At 39.2% G+C, this 18,319-nt stretch overlaps 1 protein-coding gene across 3 annotated transcripts in view; it reads right to left on the reverse strand.

The window, feature by feature from the left end:
• The window catches only part of FZD3 (frizzled class receptor 3), a 103,408-nt gene extending 86,190 nt beyond the window's left edge, over positions 1-17,218 (reverse strand). For all 3 annotated transcript variants that reach the window (XM_019941349.3, XM_019941348.2, XM_073805785.1), the window contains exons 1-2: positions 17,082-17,218; positions 7,163-7,691 (exon numbers count right to left, since the gene is read on the reverse strand). In XM_019941349.3, the coding sequence (XP_019796908.1) occupies positions 7,163-7,351 (189 nt within the window). In that variant the 5' untranslated portion in view covers positions 7,352-7,691; positions 17,082-17,218. The remainder of the gene's footprint in view (positions 1-7,162; positions 7,692-17,081) is intronic.
• Between the last annotated feature and the right edge of the window lie 1,101 nt (positions 17,219-18,319).

Here is an 18,319-nt window from a genome sequence, read left to right on the forward strand (position 1 = left end):
CTAATCCATGATGACAGAAAGCAGATCAGTGGTTGCTTGGAACAGGGAGCCAACTCAGGGAGGTGGACTACAAAGGGACACAAGGAAGCTTTTGAGGTGATGGAAATGTTTTATATCTTGATAGTGGTGATGGTTTCATGGATGTATACATCTGTCAAAACTCATCAAATTGAACACTTTAAATGGGTGCAATTTATTGTACACAAATTATACCTCAATAAAGCTGTTACATAAAAACAAAAAAATTAATATTTTTCAAATAAGCAAACTGCCTTGATTTTAACCCTAACAATTTTTAACCTCAGCAAAATCAAAATTAAATGAGCTAGGCTGAATACTGCAAAGTTGAGAATATGTTAAGATAAGGAATACTATCAAAGCTCTATAAAGGAGAAAAAAGGAACTTTAGCTGATTAAATTTTTAAAAGATTCTTACTGAGTACTCCCCTAAGCAGTAATAATTTTATTCACTAAATTAAGACCAGGGTATACAAAGTTTACAAACTGAAAAGTAACTTTCTAAAATTAAATTTCTGCTTTCTTCAACGAAGGTACAAGACATGGAACCTTCTATTCTTTGTTCAGATTCAAATCAACCAAGCCTTTGTGCTCTCATTCTCTTTCTTCTTTGAAATTTCCATTCCTGTTACCATAGGAACCTTCTAGCTGACAAGCCCTCAAGCATAGCAACAGCCTAAGCTTAGCAAGGAGTGTGAAAAGGGGACAGAGTCAAAGGCCAAAATTTGACTCAAGAGAATCAGAATTCCAATCTTTGTCACTCTACAAAGGGTCTGATAACCATAGAAACTGTACCCTACTAGGTTTGGGAATATTATGACTAAATTCACTAAATGTGAAACCAAATGTGGAATGGCATTGAAAATTCAAAAATGGTATTCATTCTATTTCAGATCCAAATTAGAGTGAGAAATTATTAAAAAACAACTTTTTAGAATAATTTTAAATGATTAAAAATAAGACCTTTTAAAAACCTTTTTGTAATAATAAAATTCCTAATGAGACAAGGTCTAAAACTTTAAGAATTATACTTTATATATACATATTAAAAAAATTCTAGGTCTGCAACAAAATACCTTTAATCCCACAGATCTGCTTTTCTTTTACAAATCTTTTTAAATGTCTTATGACAGCATATTAAATACTTTCCAATATTCTTTCAGTGCGTTGGTTTGCAGAAAGATGACATTATCACAGGCCTATATTTATCTTCTTAAGTCAAATGGGAGTTTCCAGAGCTGCCCATAAAATTTTTTTTTTTTTTTTTTTTTGCGATACGCGGGCCTCTCACTGCTGTGGCTTCTCCCGTTGCGGAGCACAGGCTCCGGACGCGCAGGCTCAGCGGCCATGGCTCACAGGCCCAGGCGCTCCGCGGCACGCGGGATCTTCCCGGACCGGGGCACGAACCCGCGTACCCTCCATCGGCAGGCGGACTCTCAACCACTGCGCCACCAGGGAAGCCCTGCCCATAAAATCTGACTTTTCTTCAGAAAGTAAACTTTTTTCAAATATCATGAACAGTTGTAAATTTTGGTCTGTCTCAAAAGATAAAACTTCACAAACCAAATTCCATCACACTTAGTAATTTAATTTAAAATAAGTATTTTTGGGGCTTCCCTGGTGGCGCAGTGGTTGAGAGTCCGCCTGCCGATGCAGGGGACACGGGTTCGTGCCCCGGTCCGGGAAGATCCCACGTGCCGCGGAGCGGCTGGGGCCCGTGAGCCATGGCCGCCGAGCCTGCGCGTCCGGAGCCTGTGCTCCGCAACGGGAGAGGCCACAACAGTGACAGGCCCGCGTACCGCAAAAACAAAAAACACACAAACAAAAAAAAAGTATTTTTAAGGCATTCTTTTAAAGTGATTTGTCACACAAGAAAATCAATTAAAAATTTAAAAGCTATTTTTTTCCTATAGTCAGAAATAACTAAATGCAATTAACTCTCCACTACTTGTGTGTACATTTTTCAATTTATAAGTTTCTTAATTCCTGGTTGGTTTCCCTGTCACACAATAGGCTTCTCAATCCAATTCACTAGATTGTTGTTTGCTTAGGGAAAACTACCTTATTAATATTAACCTAAACAAAAGATAATAAGAGAGGTAAATCTGCTGGATAATGCATATATTCTAAAGATATAAGCAATGAATTTCAAGAATAAACATAATCAAAGAAATTTCATTTCCTAAGAAGCCTATCCACAAAATATTACTGGTAGAAAGGGGTATATTATTCTCTTAAAAACAAACAGAAAATCCACCTGTCTTTCAAGGTTAATTCAAATATGATCTGCAGCTATCTCTTCTACATATGATCCTTCTCTCTTTTGAATCCTCTTAGCACTTTATGCCTATTTATGGCATTTACCAAGTTCTTCCTTAAGTTTCAGTCATTCAATCTAATACACTTAATAAATACCAAGTCTTAGACACTGCAACTGGGAGGTAGACAAAAAAGGACAGCTGAGATTTTTAAAAATAAAGTTTCTGTACTAATTTTACTATTTTGAAAACACAATGTGTTTCTTACAGAAAAATCAGAAAATACTGATACAAACATTAAATGAAAAACATAGAAAACACAAATAAATTGTGCTAATTCAGGAACAATCACTGTTGGCCTTGGCAAAAATCTCTCCAGATCACTTACTCTACATGAACATGCTTTTTTTTCTTCAACTAAAACAGGATGATACTACACGAAATGTTTTATTATCCACTCCTTTTTTTTCTACTTATTAATGCATCAAGTACAACCATTAGAATATGACAGGCAAAGATGGAGATGAGACTATTAAGGCAGAAAGAACATGAGAGGTCTAGAGATGAGAGTTGGTTTGCTTTATTTTTTTTCTTAATTACCCCACTTATAAGTGTAAACAAAATGTTGAAAGCTTCAAGTCATTTTGATCTCCACTCCCCCCACCTCCTGCCAAAAAAGGGCAAAGTAAAATATTAGTGTTCACAGGAAAGTGGTATCTTTGGTATTGGTAAGAGGATTACCATTACCATCGCCAAAAAGCCCATCACTATTTATCAATTACAACTTCAAGAGATTAAGTGCTTAGGTACAGCACTATAACCACAACCATGACTACCACTACCCCTTCGGAAGACACAGTTTATAAAGTTCATTAACTCACTCAAACATTTCTTTAGCAATTATTATGTGTTAGGCACTATGTTAGCTGCTGGCCCTACAAAGATGAATAAGGACATCAACAGCAAGCTCTGCTTTCAAAAGCAAATGTCCTTCAGTAAGAACTGAATTTAAAAAATGAGGACAGGGGCTTCCCTGGTGGCGCAGTGGTTAAGAATCCACCTGCCAATGCAGGGGACACGAGTTCGATTCCTGGTCTGGGAAGATCCCACATGCCGCGAAGTAACTAAGCCCATGCACCACACTAACTGAGCCTATGCTCTAGAGCCCGCGAGCCACAACTACTGAGCCCACGCACCTAGAGCCCGTGCTCTGCAACAAGAGAAGCCACTGCAATGAGAAGCCTGCGCACCACAATGAAGAGTAGCCCCCGCTTGCCACAACTAAAGAAAGACCGTGTGCAGCAACAAAGACCCAATGCAGCCAAAAATAAAATAAATAAATAAAATAAATTTATATAAAAAAAAATGAGGACAATCTCGTACCCATTAGAATGGCTATTATTCCAAGACAAAACAAACAAACAAAAAACCCAGAAAATAACTAGCACTGGTAAGGATATAGAGATATTGGAACCCTCGTGCACTGTTGGTAGAAATGTAAAATGGAGCAGCTGCTATGCAAAACTGTGGTGGTTCCTCAAAAAATTAAACATAGAATTATCATATTATCCTGAAATTTCACTTCTGCGTGTATACCCAGAAAAAGTTTAAAGCAGAGAAACAGATATTTATACATCCGTATTCATAGCAGCTATACTCACAACAGCCAAAAAAGTGGAAGCAACCCAACTGTCTGATGAATTAATGGTTAAACTAAATGTTTTGTATATACATACAATGAAATATTATTCAGCCTTAAAAAGGAAGGAAATTCTGACACGTGCTACAACGTGGATGAATCTTGAAGACATTATGCTAAGTGAAATAAGCCAGTCACAAAAGGACAAATATTGTATGATTCCACTTAAATGAGGTACTGGAGTAGTCAATTTCTTTTTGTTTTTGGCCAAGCGGCCCAGCTTGTGGGATCTTAGTTCTGCGACCAGGGACTGAACCTGGGCTCGCAGCAGTGAAAGCGCGAAGTCCTAACCACTGGACCACTGGGGAGTTCCCTGGAGTAGTCAAATCCAGAGAGAAAGAAAAAAAGAAAGAAAGAATGGTGGTTGCCAGGGACTGGGGAATGGAAGAATGGGAAATTATTGTTTAATGGGTACAGAATTTTAGTTTTGGAAGCTGAAAAAGTGCTGCAGAAGGATAGTGTGATGACATACCAAGGCAACTGTTCTTAATGCCACTGAACTGCACACTTAAAAATTGTTAGGATGGGGGAATTCCCTGGTGGTCCAGTGGTTAGGACGCTGTGCTTTCACTGCCAAGGGAAGGGGTTCAATCCCTGGTCAGGGAACTAAGATCCTGCAGGCCGCACGGTGCGGCCAAAAAAACCCAAAAAAGATTGGAATGGTAAATTTTATGTTATGTATATTCTGCCATAATTAAAGAAATCTTTTTGAGGAATATCTATAAACGCTACTATGGAATATCCAGGATATACTGTTCAGTGAAAAAAGCAAGGTAGAGAAAACAAACAGTATGACACTATATCAAAGGAAAGTGAAAGAATATATAAATATAGACAGATACTGTATAAACATTTTATACAATTGTTATATTATATTTATAATTTTTAATGGAAGGATAAACAAAAAAACTTTAAAAAAAGACTACCCCCTAAGGGAAGGAAAGAATAAGGTGGAGGGGAGAGGGCCAGAAACTAGACTTCTCTGATTGTACCTTGTCCTATATATAAAGTTCTGAAACATAATTATAAAACAAACTTAAGCAAAAAAAAAAATTTTAAGTCATTCTTTAAAATCAAAATGAAACACAAACCTGAACTGTGTATTGAATTAAACCAAACAGAGAAGTACTTAGGTAACTTAAAACACAGTAATTTGACTGTACATCCTTGGTGAAATACATCCCTCAGGACTAAAAGAAGTAGAAAGAAATCTAAAACTGCTTTCAGTAATTACATTGTTAGTAATAATACTGCTATTATTCTGAAATTATATAATGTCTCTATATAATAAGGTTTCAGTATAAGAGAAAAACAAAACTAAAATTTTAAACTGTTAAATAAAAACTCTGCAATATGATTTAATTGCAAGTATCAGTATAAACTCATGATGTACTTTCTTTTTTAAAAAAGTACTTCCTAGCTCTGTCTATGAAAAGGCCTAAAAATGACTAACCTAGTATCAATAAGCGTAACACCCAGATAGCAGTCCGTGAAAATCCCTTCCAACTAAAAGGAACTAGTGCTCCCTAAAAAACCTGATAATTCAAGGTCTAAGGCAGAATTTTATGAAATGAGGTTAGATCATACCAGAAAGCAAGGAAGCTATTAGAAACCACTAGGGTAGTGTCAAATACACTTAGGAGCTACCTTGAAGCGGCTCCCACTACCAAAGACAGAACAATTTGAGCCCTAATAAAATAATAACTGCAATGGACTGAAACACATCAAATATGGTAAAAATCCATGAGTTCATAATGATACTTAAAAAGAAAAAAGACCTCATTAGTCACTTTTGAAAGATTCTTGTGAATCAATTTATTATCCTAAAAACTAATAAACAAAGGAAAACAATCAAGTATTTATCCTGTCTTTCTTATAAAAACTGAACACAAGAGTAACTTAATAGTCCAATAGTCAAAAAGAAGAAGTTTCTGTTTATAAAGTAGTCTGGTTGAGAAATGAAGAATGACAGAACTAGAATATCACCATTTTGCAAACCCCTAATAAAATTATTGACCTAAGAGATGATCGATGGCTGCTAAAATTACAAAGAGTAACAAGCAGACATTACGTGCCTACGAAGTATTCTTTCAAAACAAAAACAGAGACAGAGGAACATGGTAAATAACATCACAGGGATGCAGTCTGCAAAATAAAACTATGAGAAATAGGGCAAACATACTACAAGAAAAAAGGGAGAGGGGTAAGGGAAGGAGAAACTATAAACTGTGACATCAATTGAATGCATTGCATGAACTCTGATTTGAAAAGTCAACTATAAAATAAACTGTGAACTTCTAAGAGTAATTTAAACATTAATTGTATATTTGATGATACAGGTACGATGTTTACATATTTTGAAAGAGTCGTTACTTTATAGAGATATATACGGAAATATTTATGGATGAAATTATGGTGTTTGGGATTTGCTTTAAAGCAACCCAGGTGGGTGTGCAGTCATAAATGAAACAAGACTAGCTATGTGTTGATAACTTTTGAAGCTGGATGATGGGTATATGGTGTTCATTATATCACTCCATACATTTCTATCAATATATAACTGAAATTTTCCATAATAAAAAGTTACAGGGAGGGACTTCCCTGGTGGTCTGGTCGGTCCAGTGGTTAAGACTCCGCCTTCCAATGCAGGGGACACGGGTTTGATCCCTGGTCGGGGAACTAAGATCCCACATGCAGAAGGGCATGGTAAGACCAGGAAATCACTTTAACTATTTAAGAAAATTCAGATACTGTAAACCACCAGCCTAAGGCTGAACAAAAGAACCCATTTTCAAAGTCATGTTCCCTTCAATATTTAGTAACTGAATTATGAGTACTATTAGTATAGTCTGTTCTTTAAAGTTTTATTAGCAAAAACAGAAAAGATGTAATCATATCATAACTTGGACAATTTTAAACTTCTGAATGGCTATTATCTCCCAAGTTCCAGTGCTTCAAATTTCTTTATAAAATAATGTCTGAAAACTAAGATGAGTAACATTCCCCAAACATGAAATCTTCAATCCATTAGAGTTTGAACCTAAATACATAACTTTTTAACATACAAGATGTAGTTAAAAACAACATTATTTTCCTGTTGTCTATCAGACACATTCATTAGCTTGGTTAAACAGGGTAATACAAGAATCATCTTCTACGACATGTCAAATAATAGATCAAGTCTTACCTCCATTGCTAAAGCTGCTGTCTGTTGGTCATAATGATTCAGAAGATTAGGCATGAAGGTAGTATTATAAGGCAAATCTTGGCACATCCTCAAGGTAATAGGTTCACAAGAAAACAAACTGTGCCCACCTATATGCCTCACAAACAAAGTCAAGGGCCACAGAATGAAGACGACCCAACTCACAGCCATGCTTCCTTGACTGAATGAGAATCAGATGATCAGGCCTACTCAATATGTATGTTAGATCTCTGTACACTTGCAGGTCTCAGCTTGAAAGTACTTCTTCGATCTTTCTGTTAAGTTCTTCAAACAGAAATACTCTTTGCACCGTCAGAGGTTTGTTAACTTGGTCTCACAAAAGGCATTTGTTTTTGGTTTCACAATATAGGAAAATGACATCATCTTGCCTCTTCTTTTCATTTTATTACATAGGGCACCACTTGGCCAACAGATCAAGTTGATCAACCACATTCCCAAACAACAGATTCCATCTTAGGAGAAGAGCTATTTCTTCCCTTGACTGAAATATCTGAAAAGAAATTTTTTAGAAATGGGAGAAATTAGTCATTTCCTCTCAAAATATTATCGACTTGATATTAAAATCTTTGATTAGCTCAGTAAAGTTTCAGGATACAAAATCAGTATACAAAAATCAGTTGCGTTTCTATACACTAACAATGAACTACCAGAAAGAGAAATTGAAAAAAAAAAAATCTTTGATGAGAGATATAATACTGACCTAATAGATAAAATACATGGGTATTTCATATAGTATAGTTTTCCTACTTTATCATTTATGGTACAGATATACTAACATAATACATAAACAGCATTCAAAGGCAAATTTTCTTCCCTCAGTTACCTATATAACATATCGTTTAATTTCCCATCTATGATGGCAATTTTTCATTTGTCACAAGACATAATTGATCCATTTTGAAAAATCTGTATGCCGTTGTCCTAAACTTTATTTAAATATCTGCCACGCTTATAACCTAAGTTATTTAATTTAAATTTTATTATATGTGTTTTAATCATTAATAGTGCAGTTTTTACATTAAATGATTTGGCAGATGGTATCTGTGAAAGATGTAAAATATAAATAAATAGAAAGATATGGATTCAAGCCTCTTTATAGCTCTTTGAGTCACTTCACTTCTCTGAACTCAGAACTTTCCTTCCTGAAAATAGCACCTCCCTAACAAAGATGATTTATGAGTGAATTATGAAGTAATACATGTAAAAGTACTCTATAAAAGGTAAAGCAACATCAAACATTAGGTAGGTTTATTGCTGAATAACAGCTGATACAAGACTACTATCAACCAATAATGAACTGGCAAACAGAAGATTCTAAAAGTAGTATCAGGACATTTTCCCAATATTACTTCATCCTTTTAGACAGTACAAAAATGTAGTACCATAGATGTAGAAACATTTGACCAACAAATGCTTCATTACACACAGCCAAGTTGCAGAGACTAGAAATCATCCCTAGAAAGTTATAGCAAGAATAGGAATGATTCCCAGTTATAGTTTCTTCCAAGTTGTAGAATCTTTGACTTGACACTACTTTTCCAGGGGTAAAAATATGCATCTCATTTGGGGTTGGAAGGGTATAGGTGGAGTGGAAGGCAGGTCTGGCAGGAAAAAAGCATATACTAAGCTATCATACTTTCATTTGGTTTCATAATGATGTTAAATTTGCTTTTATTTCATTTTGTTTCATAGATATTAGATATTTGTTTGCGGTAGACAGCCTAGATTGAGAAAACATGAAAAAGACAGGTTCAGAAATTCTCAGAGACCCGGGTTAACAGACAACTTAAATATATACTAGGGCCCGTGACAGCTTAGACCTTGAGACCTGGAACTGGGTTGGCTTAAGCAGGGAAGGAACTGTCCTCTGTCCACTGACTATCAATGACTGGGACCTCTGCATCCCAAGCTTTAATTACTAGGCAGAAAAAACTATTTGGAGAAAGTAAAGCAATGGCTGAATCTTCCCAATTTCTCCCCCTAGTATTTGGTCTTGAGTAGTGGACGGGAAAAGGAAAGTCTGTGGCCTCCAGAATTAGGAACACTAAAGATACGAGCAAACCTGTCCCCAAACATCAAATCTCTCTAATACTGAAATCTCTAAACCAGAAATATTTGCAAAAGCTTCTGGGCCTGCCATATTTTTTCCTCCTTCAAGTTGGTCCCAAAAATGTGATGTCTGGCTAAAGAAAACTGATAATAAACACAGTCATTTATATTTAAGCTTAATTACCATGCAGCACAGTAACAATTATGCATATCATTAAATGTGTCAACCACTGAAAGCTTTATTTGGTTACAGTATTAAAACATCCATATAAGTTCCATCTTTGTAGTTTGCTGCTTATGTAGCATGTTCATCTGCTTGCAATTAAAAAAAGTTAAAGGGGGGCTTCCCTGGTGGCACAGTGGTTGAGAGTCCGCCTGCCGATGCAGGGGACACAGGTTCGTGCCCCGGTCCGGGAAGATCCCACATGCCGCAGAGCGGCTGGGCCCGTGAGCTATGGCCGCTGAGCCTGTGCGTCCGGAGCTTGTGCTCCGCATTGGGAGAGGCCACAACAGTGAGAGGCCCGCGTACCGCAAAAAAAAAAAGAAAAAGAAAAAAGTTAAAGGGAACATTGCTCCCTACTGAATATGTATATAACAATAAAAATTTCAAAAATTTCACTTAGACTAATCTATTTTTCAAGCAGTATGGGTTTCAAATATATGGTTCAAAGAAGACTACCACATAAAACTTGAGGAAGAAACTAAGTAATAGCTCATTGGGTTTTTGAAACTAGATGAGAAACCCCCTTATACTTCTGCCTACTCTATTTACTTGTTTTTCTCTCATTTATTCCTTTTGCCTCATTTACAAGCAAGGCTCCCCACCACCTTACAAAAGTGCTTTCCTTTATGTACTACGACATTCAAATTTTCATGTATCAGGACATCCCTGGTGGCACAGTGGTTAAGAATCCGCCCACCAATGCAGGGGACACCAGGTTTGATCCCTGGTCCGGGAAGATTCCACATGCCATGGAGCAACTAATCCCATGCGCCACAACTACTGAGCCTGCACTCTAGGGCCTGCGTGTCCCAACTACTGAGCCCACATGCTGCAACTACTGAAACCCATTCACCTAGAGCCCGTGCTCTGCAACAAGAGAAGCCACCACAATGAGAAGCCTGCGCACTGCAACAAAGAGTAGCCCCTACTCGCCACAACCAGAGAAAGCCCACGCACAGCAACAAAGACCCAACACAGCCAAAAAATAAAAAATAAAAATTTCCACATATCAAAACATTTTTGTAAAATTATTATGTTAGGCTGGGGTATAATCTTAATACATCAAGAGTAGTTTATGATTATTAAAATAAATAAGAAAAAAAACCAGTGGAATGCCGTGAGACAAAAAGAAAAATAGGAATAGTAAAAATCTTAAAGAATGTATATTTCCCCCAAATCAGAGGTGCCCTAATCTTAATGTGTAGCAGATTCATAGATTCCCCCATAAGTCTAAGAAATTGGAACCTCTGGAAAATGATATGCATTCTAATGATTATCTCAGGTTCTATTACAGGTGATCTATAAATCATATTTTGAGAAATGCTATCCTAAAATAGAGTAATTTAACAGTATAGGATATTTGTACATAATTGTGTGCTTAGCAAAAGTAATACATAAAATGAATATTTTAAAAAGCAGGTAAAGAATACTTTAATAGAAAAATGGGAAAAAGACATAAATTTACAGAAGAAATATAAATAGCCAACAAACACATGAAAAGATATTCAACTTTACTACTAAAAACATGTGAACATGATATATAACATTTTTTCCAATCAGACAGGCAAAGTAAGAATAACAGAACACAGTATAGGAGAGGGTGCAGGAAAAAGAACATTTTCAACATTCCAACACTTTCAAATACTATACGTTTTTTTTTGGCCGTGTGGCTTGCGGGATCTTAGTTCCCCCACCAGGGATTGAGTCCAGGCCATGGTAGTGAAAGTGCCTAACCTCTGGACTGCCAGGGAATTCCCCACTTTCAAATACTACTGGTGGGAATGTAAACTAGTTGGTATTTCAAAAAAAACAGCTACGTACATCAAAAGCCCTTAAAATGTGTACAATCTGATCCAGAAAACCTGTTCTATAATTTATTCTAAGAGAGTAAACACAGGGACTTCCCTGGTGGTGCAGTGGTTAAGAATCTGCCTGCCAGTGCAGGGGACACAGGTTTGATCCCTGGTCTGGGAAGAACCCACATGCTGCAGAGCAACTAAGCCCATGCACCACAACTACTGAGCCTGCGCACCCTAGAGCCTGTGCTCCACAACAAGAGAAGCCACCACAATGAGAAGCCCGCGCACCACAACAAAGAGCAGCCCCCGCTCGCCACAACTAGAGAAAGCCCGCGCACAGCAACGAAGACCCATGCGGCCAAAAATAAATTAAAAAAAAAAAAAGTAAACACAAGTACACATGATGTATAACCAAACTGTTAGTGCAACATTGTTTATAAAATAAAAACCAGAGGCAACCTATAAGTCTACCAATAAGTAACTGGTAAAACTATGGTACAACCAATACATGATATACTCACTAAAAAAGATGAGCAGGATCTGTACATGTTGACATGGTAAGACAGTAACAATAAGTAAAAAATAAAATTTAAAAATGGTTTGCAAAACAGCATATATATATATATATATTACTTTTGTCAAAAAGATACATACACAGAACAGAATAAAACTATTTCAGTTGTTTAAAAATAAAATATTACAGGGAATTCCCTGGCAGTCCAGTGGTTGGGAGTCCACGCTTCCACTGCAGGGGGCATAGGGTTCCATCCCTGGCTGGGGAACTAAGATCTCGCATGCCTCGTGGCCAAAAAACAAAAACAAAAAATTATAAATAAAATATTATAAATGCTAAAATTTTATTTAAAAATCTGTCGTATATTATTTGTGTATGGGATAATTTAACTCTGCTAAATCTATAAATGTGTGCTTACTGGCTGACAAGAATACTAGCTGAATCACTGATTTATTGGCTGCTAATTATGCAACAAGCCAAGGGACACAAAACTGTCCTACTGGGCTTCCCTGGTGGCGCAGTGGTTGAGAGTCCGCCTGCCGATGCAGGGGACGTGGGTTCGTGCCCCGGTCTGGGAAGATCCCACGTGCCGTGGAGTGGCGGGGCCCGTGAGCCATGGCCGCTGAGCCTGCGCGTCCAGAGCCTGTGCTCCGCAACGGGAGAGGCCACAACAGTGAGAGGCCCGCGTACCGCAAAAAAAAAAAAACAAAAACAAACTGTCCTACTGTAGATAGTAAGAAAAGCAAAAAACTGATGATCAACATAGTATGAGTCAAAAACTGATTTTCAATATTGAAAAAAATCACATCACTTATCAGCTGAATCAAATGTTGTTATACACAGTTTTAAAAAAAACTTTTTTTTTTTTTTTTTTTTTGCGATAAGCGGGCCTCTCACTGCTGTGGCCTCTCCCGTTGGGGAGCACAGGCTCCGGACGCGCAGGCTCAGGGAAGCCCTAAAAAAAATTTTGATATGTATTCTAAACTGCTTTTAAATAACATAATGAAATATCTGCTTCTAATCAAGATCATGTGAGTATGGGTAGCAACAGTCATTTTTCCTAAGGTAGAATCATCCTTGGAAAAGCTGTAAGTTGAAGTTCTAGACAGCAGGACACAGAGAAGATTCGGGACCCCAAGAGATACTGCCAAAATATAGCAACTCATTAAATAAAGGTTTAAAGTCCTTCTGGCATTCTTAGTGATATTATATTTTTTTACTATAAGAATCTGCAGAATCTCCGCTGAATAAAGGGAACTGCTGGATTAACATAACTGGAGTGAACAGCCTCAGGAGGCAGGGTCCAGTAAAAAGTGAGCAATATGGCAACAGTTGTTCATGCCCTAACCCTGAGAAAAGAGGCACATTCAGTTCTCTACAGAGCAATATAACATGGAAAACTGATTTCAGATTAAGCTACTTGATTATCATTTCATCACAAAACAAAAAGGAATAGATACATTTAAACATACACTTTAATTTTTATCAATGTGTAACATCAGGAATCTGGTATTACCCAATTTACCAGTTTTCTTTTGATGACAGAAAGTAAAAGCCCTTAAAATAAGTTGAGTATTTGTCCTGAAGAACAGCAATAAAGGGGATGCAGTCTTGGAAGACTGTCTTCCCAGGCTGGCTACAAAGCCAGACCCAAAGAACTCAAGTGGGAAAAGCAGGAGATGGCAACAGTGAAGAGGAAAGCAGGCGGAATCCCAGAAGAAACAATGAAACAGTGGGCCCTGAGGGCTTGTCAAGAGGGTGCTGCAACAAAAGATTATGTTCAGCAATTCTATTCCAATTCACACTTTCTGTACAGAAAGTGATCTGGTTCATCATTCTCAGTTTAGATTTAATTTTCTTGACACTCTATAAATGTAGATAACATTTTGCATTTCCAATTCAGAAATACCATCTAAAGGTTGCCTCAAACACGGTGGCTACAATGGGAACAGGAGAAATATTCCTTGTCTTTTTTCAGAGGAGTTTTCCAAGAATGCATTACAAGGATTAGCAATGACTACCTCTAAAGAGTTTCTTCTCTCAAGTAAATTACAGTCTTGTTGGAGAGCAAAATATACATTCAGAGCATACTCACTGCTCTAAGTGTTAGGTTCCTTTTCCTAAAACCCATGTGGTTTTTGGCCTTTTGTTTTCCATATCTTATTACTTAAAAAATAAATTCATTCTAGAAATACTGTTTCCTGGTTGCAAAAAGAAAATTTATGCAGCTCCATATTTAATTCATAGGTCCCAGATTCCTATTAATCTCAGAGTATCTCCTTCCTACTTCATCTCTGTAATTTTTAAAGTTCATCTTGTCATCTCCTGATTACAATGGATAATCTAATCTTCCAGTGTGCTGAGTGATATGGCTTAGAAAGAAAAACAAACACAGGAAAAACAAATACATCTAAGTTCAAAATTTAAATGAATGGTAGGCATCAAAATCCAGTCCATTTTACAAATTATACATTACTTTTAAGACTAGAGAAAGCAGAAGATCTTTTAAAATGAATCTAAAAACAAAACTGGAAAGTTAAAAGATAGCCATACTCTGGACTAAAAAAAAAAAAAATCAGGTGACATTCCAGCCTTGGCTTCCCTTTTCAATTAAAATTTGTTCAGAAAATGGTCTAATATCAAGCCCCTGATTTTTGTTTTCCCTTTAGCATGGTTGTACGCTTTGACTATAAAATTAGTTCAGTGAGATAAAATTTGGGGACCAGGATTTTTTTTTTAAGCCGACTAGCCTAGTTATATTTATCTCAACCTTCATTTGCAGTGCATTCCTTGGATCCACCAAAACTGTCGCTAGTTCTCAGTATAACAAATTGGAATTCAAAGAGAGATCCATCATTTTTGATGCAATAGTCAGTTAAAATTGCTTCCTAGCCAATGAAGAGTTGTTACTCTTCAAACATTTATCCCTAGCCTTATGGAAATGCCACTATTAAAAACCTTCATTTCTTTCCTCAAGACCCTGCTACACATCTTTTCGCAAACCTACACTGAACAATCTCTCGAACATATTTCAAAGTCTTGCTTTTCATTTGCACTGTTGCTCTTTACGTGGGCAGCTGCAGCTTTAAGCAGCCCTAATTCTAGAGTTTTAGGGGTTAAAAAAAAACAAACCTGAGGCCAACACTGCTCTCCCCTGCAAAAGAAGGTAAAGATGTAGTAAGAACTGTTTCCTACCACCTGTCTCTTAAAGAAAATAAAGTCAATAGCAGCCTAACATCAACAAACTAATATGCTCAGAATAAGTTTTCAGTATAAAATCTCATATTACTAACAAATATGAAATTTAAGTTGGGGAGAGACATTTTTTTCCTGTCAAGTGGGAAACAGAGGACTTATTGTGAGTTAAAGACTCCCCTCTCTTTACCCAATGATGAAGCTTTCACATTGTACTATACAAAGAAAGAATGTGCACTTTACTATTATATTCCCCTCAATCCTCCCTATTTCAAATATCTCAATTATAGGACTCCCAAGAAAAAGCCACCTAAATGTTCAAAGCACAGAATAAAGCTCAGAGGAATACAGTAGCTAAGATGAAAAAAGGAATGAAAGAGTCTACGGTCCGTTCTTCTTTTATTAATAGGACACTGTGGTAGATTCAAGAGAGATGTGGAGGTAGAGAATATTAGTGGATGAGAAAAAAAAAAAGTAGGAGGAAAGAGAAGGTAGGATGGTAGGCTTTACTAATCACCTTCTTATTTTCCTGATAGTTTCAAAGCCCTTGGGGGGTAGAGGAGGAACATGTTATTGCACTAAATAAAAGGCAACCCGGTAAGAGAAGGGCTGCATCTCAATTATCTTTTATCTTCAGCTCTATCCTTGCAAGCCTGCCCCCTTAAGCTTTTACACCACTTTCCTGTCTTATTACCTCTATGCTGTGGTTTGGTAGGTAGTTCAAGCAAATGCTTTTTATTTTTTTTCCTGGAGGAAAAAGATGGTATTGATTTGCTTAAAAGTACGGATGGAAAGCATTATCTTGAGGAGTAAACGCTTCTTAATAACAAAACTACTGATTTATCTATTCTTTTGACTGTCAGCACACCGCTAAAGGCTAAAAGAAGGCTGAAGAGGGAGGTTACATCCCCAATGTCAGGTCTTTGTTTCCTTGTTCTTGCGGTACTGGCTTTGCCAAGTAACCCAATTCCTGTAAATAAACATGACAGGTCTATGAGAACTACTTCTATAAAATAAGATCTTGTTTGGCTGTTTTTATATAGCAGTTATTCACTTCCATAGCTGCTAGTCTGCTCTGCTGCTCCATCCTTTTAAATTTAGAAGGGAACCAAAATTCAAATTTTCATTTTAATTATGGGCCAAAAACCGGACCTCTTTCCTACAGCAGATATTTTGCAACTTTAAGTTGACTCCTATGCCTGAATTAGTGGCATGTGCTTTTGTTATAAAAAAAAAAAAAAAAAAAAGGAAAACAGAAAGAAAAAAAAAAGAAGCAGCCGTCTTTCTTTCTCTTATTGAGGAGGCACCTAACTCTTCAAAAGCCTCTAGGAAGCTGCTAAAACGTCTTGAAATATTTTAACAGCAGCTTTATTTCAGAGGCTCTGGATGAACTGCCCCGCGGTACCCCAGGGCAAACACACGGAGCATCAAAGCGGGCAGCGGGGGAAGCCTCGAGGAGGGAGCAGCAGACTTTGCGAACTGACTGGAGGGCGGGGAGGGAACAACTTTTAGGACTGGAAGCAGGAGGCCGGTCAGATGCTGAGACACCGCCCGGGCCCGGGGAAGCCTCGACGCGGGTCTCGGGCGGACCGCCGCGCCCCGACACGCAGCCCTCGGTGCATTGTCCTCCCCGCCGGCGGCCGCGCCCTCCACCACGCCCCGGGCGGCCCCGGAGCGCCACACGCCCCCGCGGCGCCCACCGAAGCGAAGGGCTGGGCCGGGGTCGGCGCGGAGGGAACGCGGGCCACACTCGCACAGGTTGTCCGGCGCGAGCTCGGGACCGCGAGGGTTAATCCTGTCCGCGGGCATCTGTCCGCCTCAACCCCCAGCCCCAAACCCCGCTCCCCCGCGCCCCGCCGGCCCGCCGCCCACCCCGAGAAGCTCCGAGACACCCCGCCACAGCCCGGCACCCAAGGCTTTTGTTTCGGCCGCGACGAGAATAACGATCCCTGAGGAGGAGCTGCCGGGGCTGCTGGTGGCTCCTCGGCATAGGGTTAGACAGAGGAGCGGGCAGCCGCGGCAGCACCTCCTCGGTCCCCACACTCCCCGAGCCCTCTTCCCGCTGAGCCGGACGGGGGAGCCACACGCTCCGGGACTCACCTCACACCTCGGGGCCGGGCTCCTAGGGGGGCTGCGGCGCCGGCCGTGGGTGGGCGCGGGTCCCTCAGGTAAACGTAGCGAAGGAGGACCGCCAGCGCGCGCCTCAGAGCGACCGCGAGCTTTCGCGAGCGCCGCGGCGCGCGGCCAGCGGAGCGAGCGCGCGCGCGCACGCACGGCGCAGGCGCGCTGCGCACGCGTGGCCGAGCGTTCCCATTTTGAGCCCAGCTGCCTGATACCCGGTCCGCTCGCCTCGTTTTTCCCGGTTTCGAGCCGCTGGTGGCGCTGGCGCCTCCTACCCCCTGCGGTGTCGTTCCGAGCTCTGGAAGCGTTTTTCTTAAATAACCCCCTTTGCAAAGCCATCCCTCTTGTCCCTGCTGAGACAGCGCGGCGACTCTCATCTCTCAACCCTGGGATGCTAGTATTGCGAGACTACCAGGACCTGTTTTGAGAACCAGTGTGCCCCCGGGGACCCGGGAATTGGAGATGGTTAAGAGGCGGGTCACCAGCTGCTGAGGGTGGCACTGGGTTCAGGTGGAGGTAGTCAGCTGGCCTGTTGCAGAGCTCCAGGCTGAAACAACAGAGCAGACAGGATACCTGCCCATGAACAGTTTATATCTTCTTTACCAACACCTTAGTGCGCAGGTGGAGCTTGTGGATGATTGGTGGCATTCCCCCATATTTTGCTCCTTAGGAAACGTTTCTCCTCGCTTTTTCTACATAAGTAATTTTAGAACTGAAAGATTTCTTAGAAGTCATCTAAACCCAACCTTTCATTTTTCAGACGCGAAAAAGAACGGTCCAGAAAGGTTAAATGAATTACCCAAAGTCACACAGCGTTTTAATGGCTGAGTTTGGATTCATTTCAAGCCAAAACTGTTCCTCCTTTTGCCTACATTATTTTACCTACCTTTCTCTTCCTTTTCGTCCGTTTTCAACCTGGACTTCACGGGCATCATTTTGATCTGTGGTAGCACACAGGACTTAAAGTAATTTTTTTTTTAAAGTAATATTTTGATCTTGTCCACAATATGAGTGTACTTAACATAACTGTACGCTTGGTTAAGATGGTAAATTTTGGTTCGTATATTTTAACATAATCTTTTTAAAGGTGTTCCCTAAATGATAAATAAATGTTGAGCTGAGACAGCCATAAATACAGTTGAATGTCAGAAGACGAGCTATGGGAAAGCGCATCATAAAAGAGATCTGAAGAGACATTTTCAATTTCGTTAATAAAT

The sequence above is a fragment of the Tursiops truncatus genome, chromosome 6, assembly GCF_011762595.2.
Source record: "Tursiops truncatus isolate mTurTru1 chromosome 6, mTurTru1.mat.Y, whole genome shotgun sequence".
In the NCBI taxonomy this organism is placed as follows: domain Eukaryota; kingdom Metazoa; phylum Chordata; class Mammalia; order Artiodactyla; family Delphinidae; genus Tursiops; species Tursiops truncatus.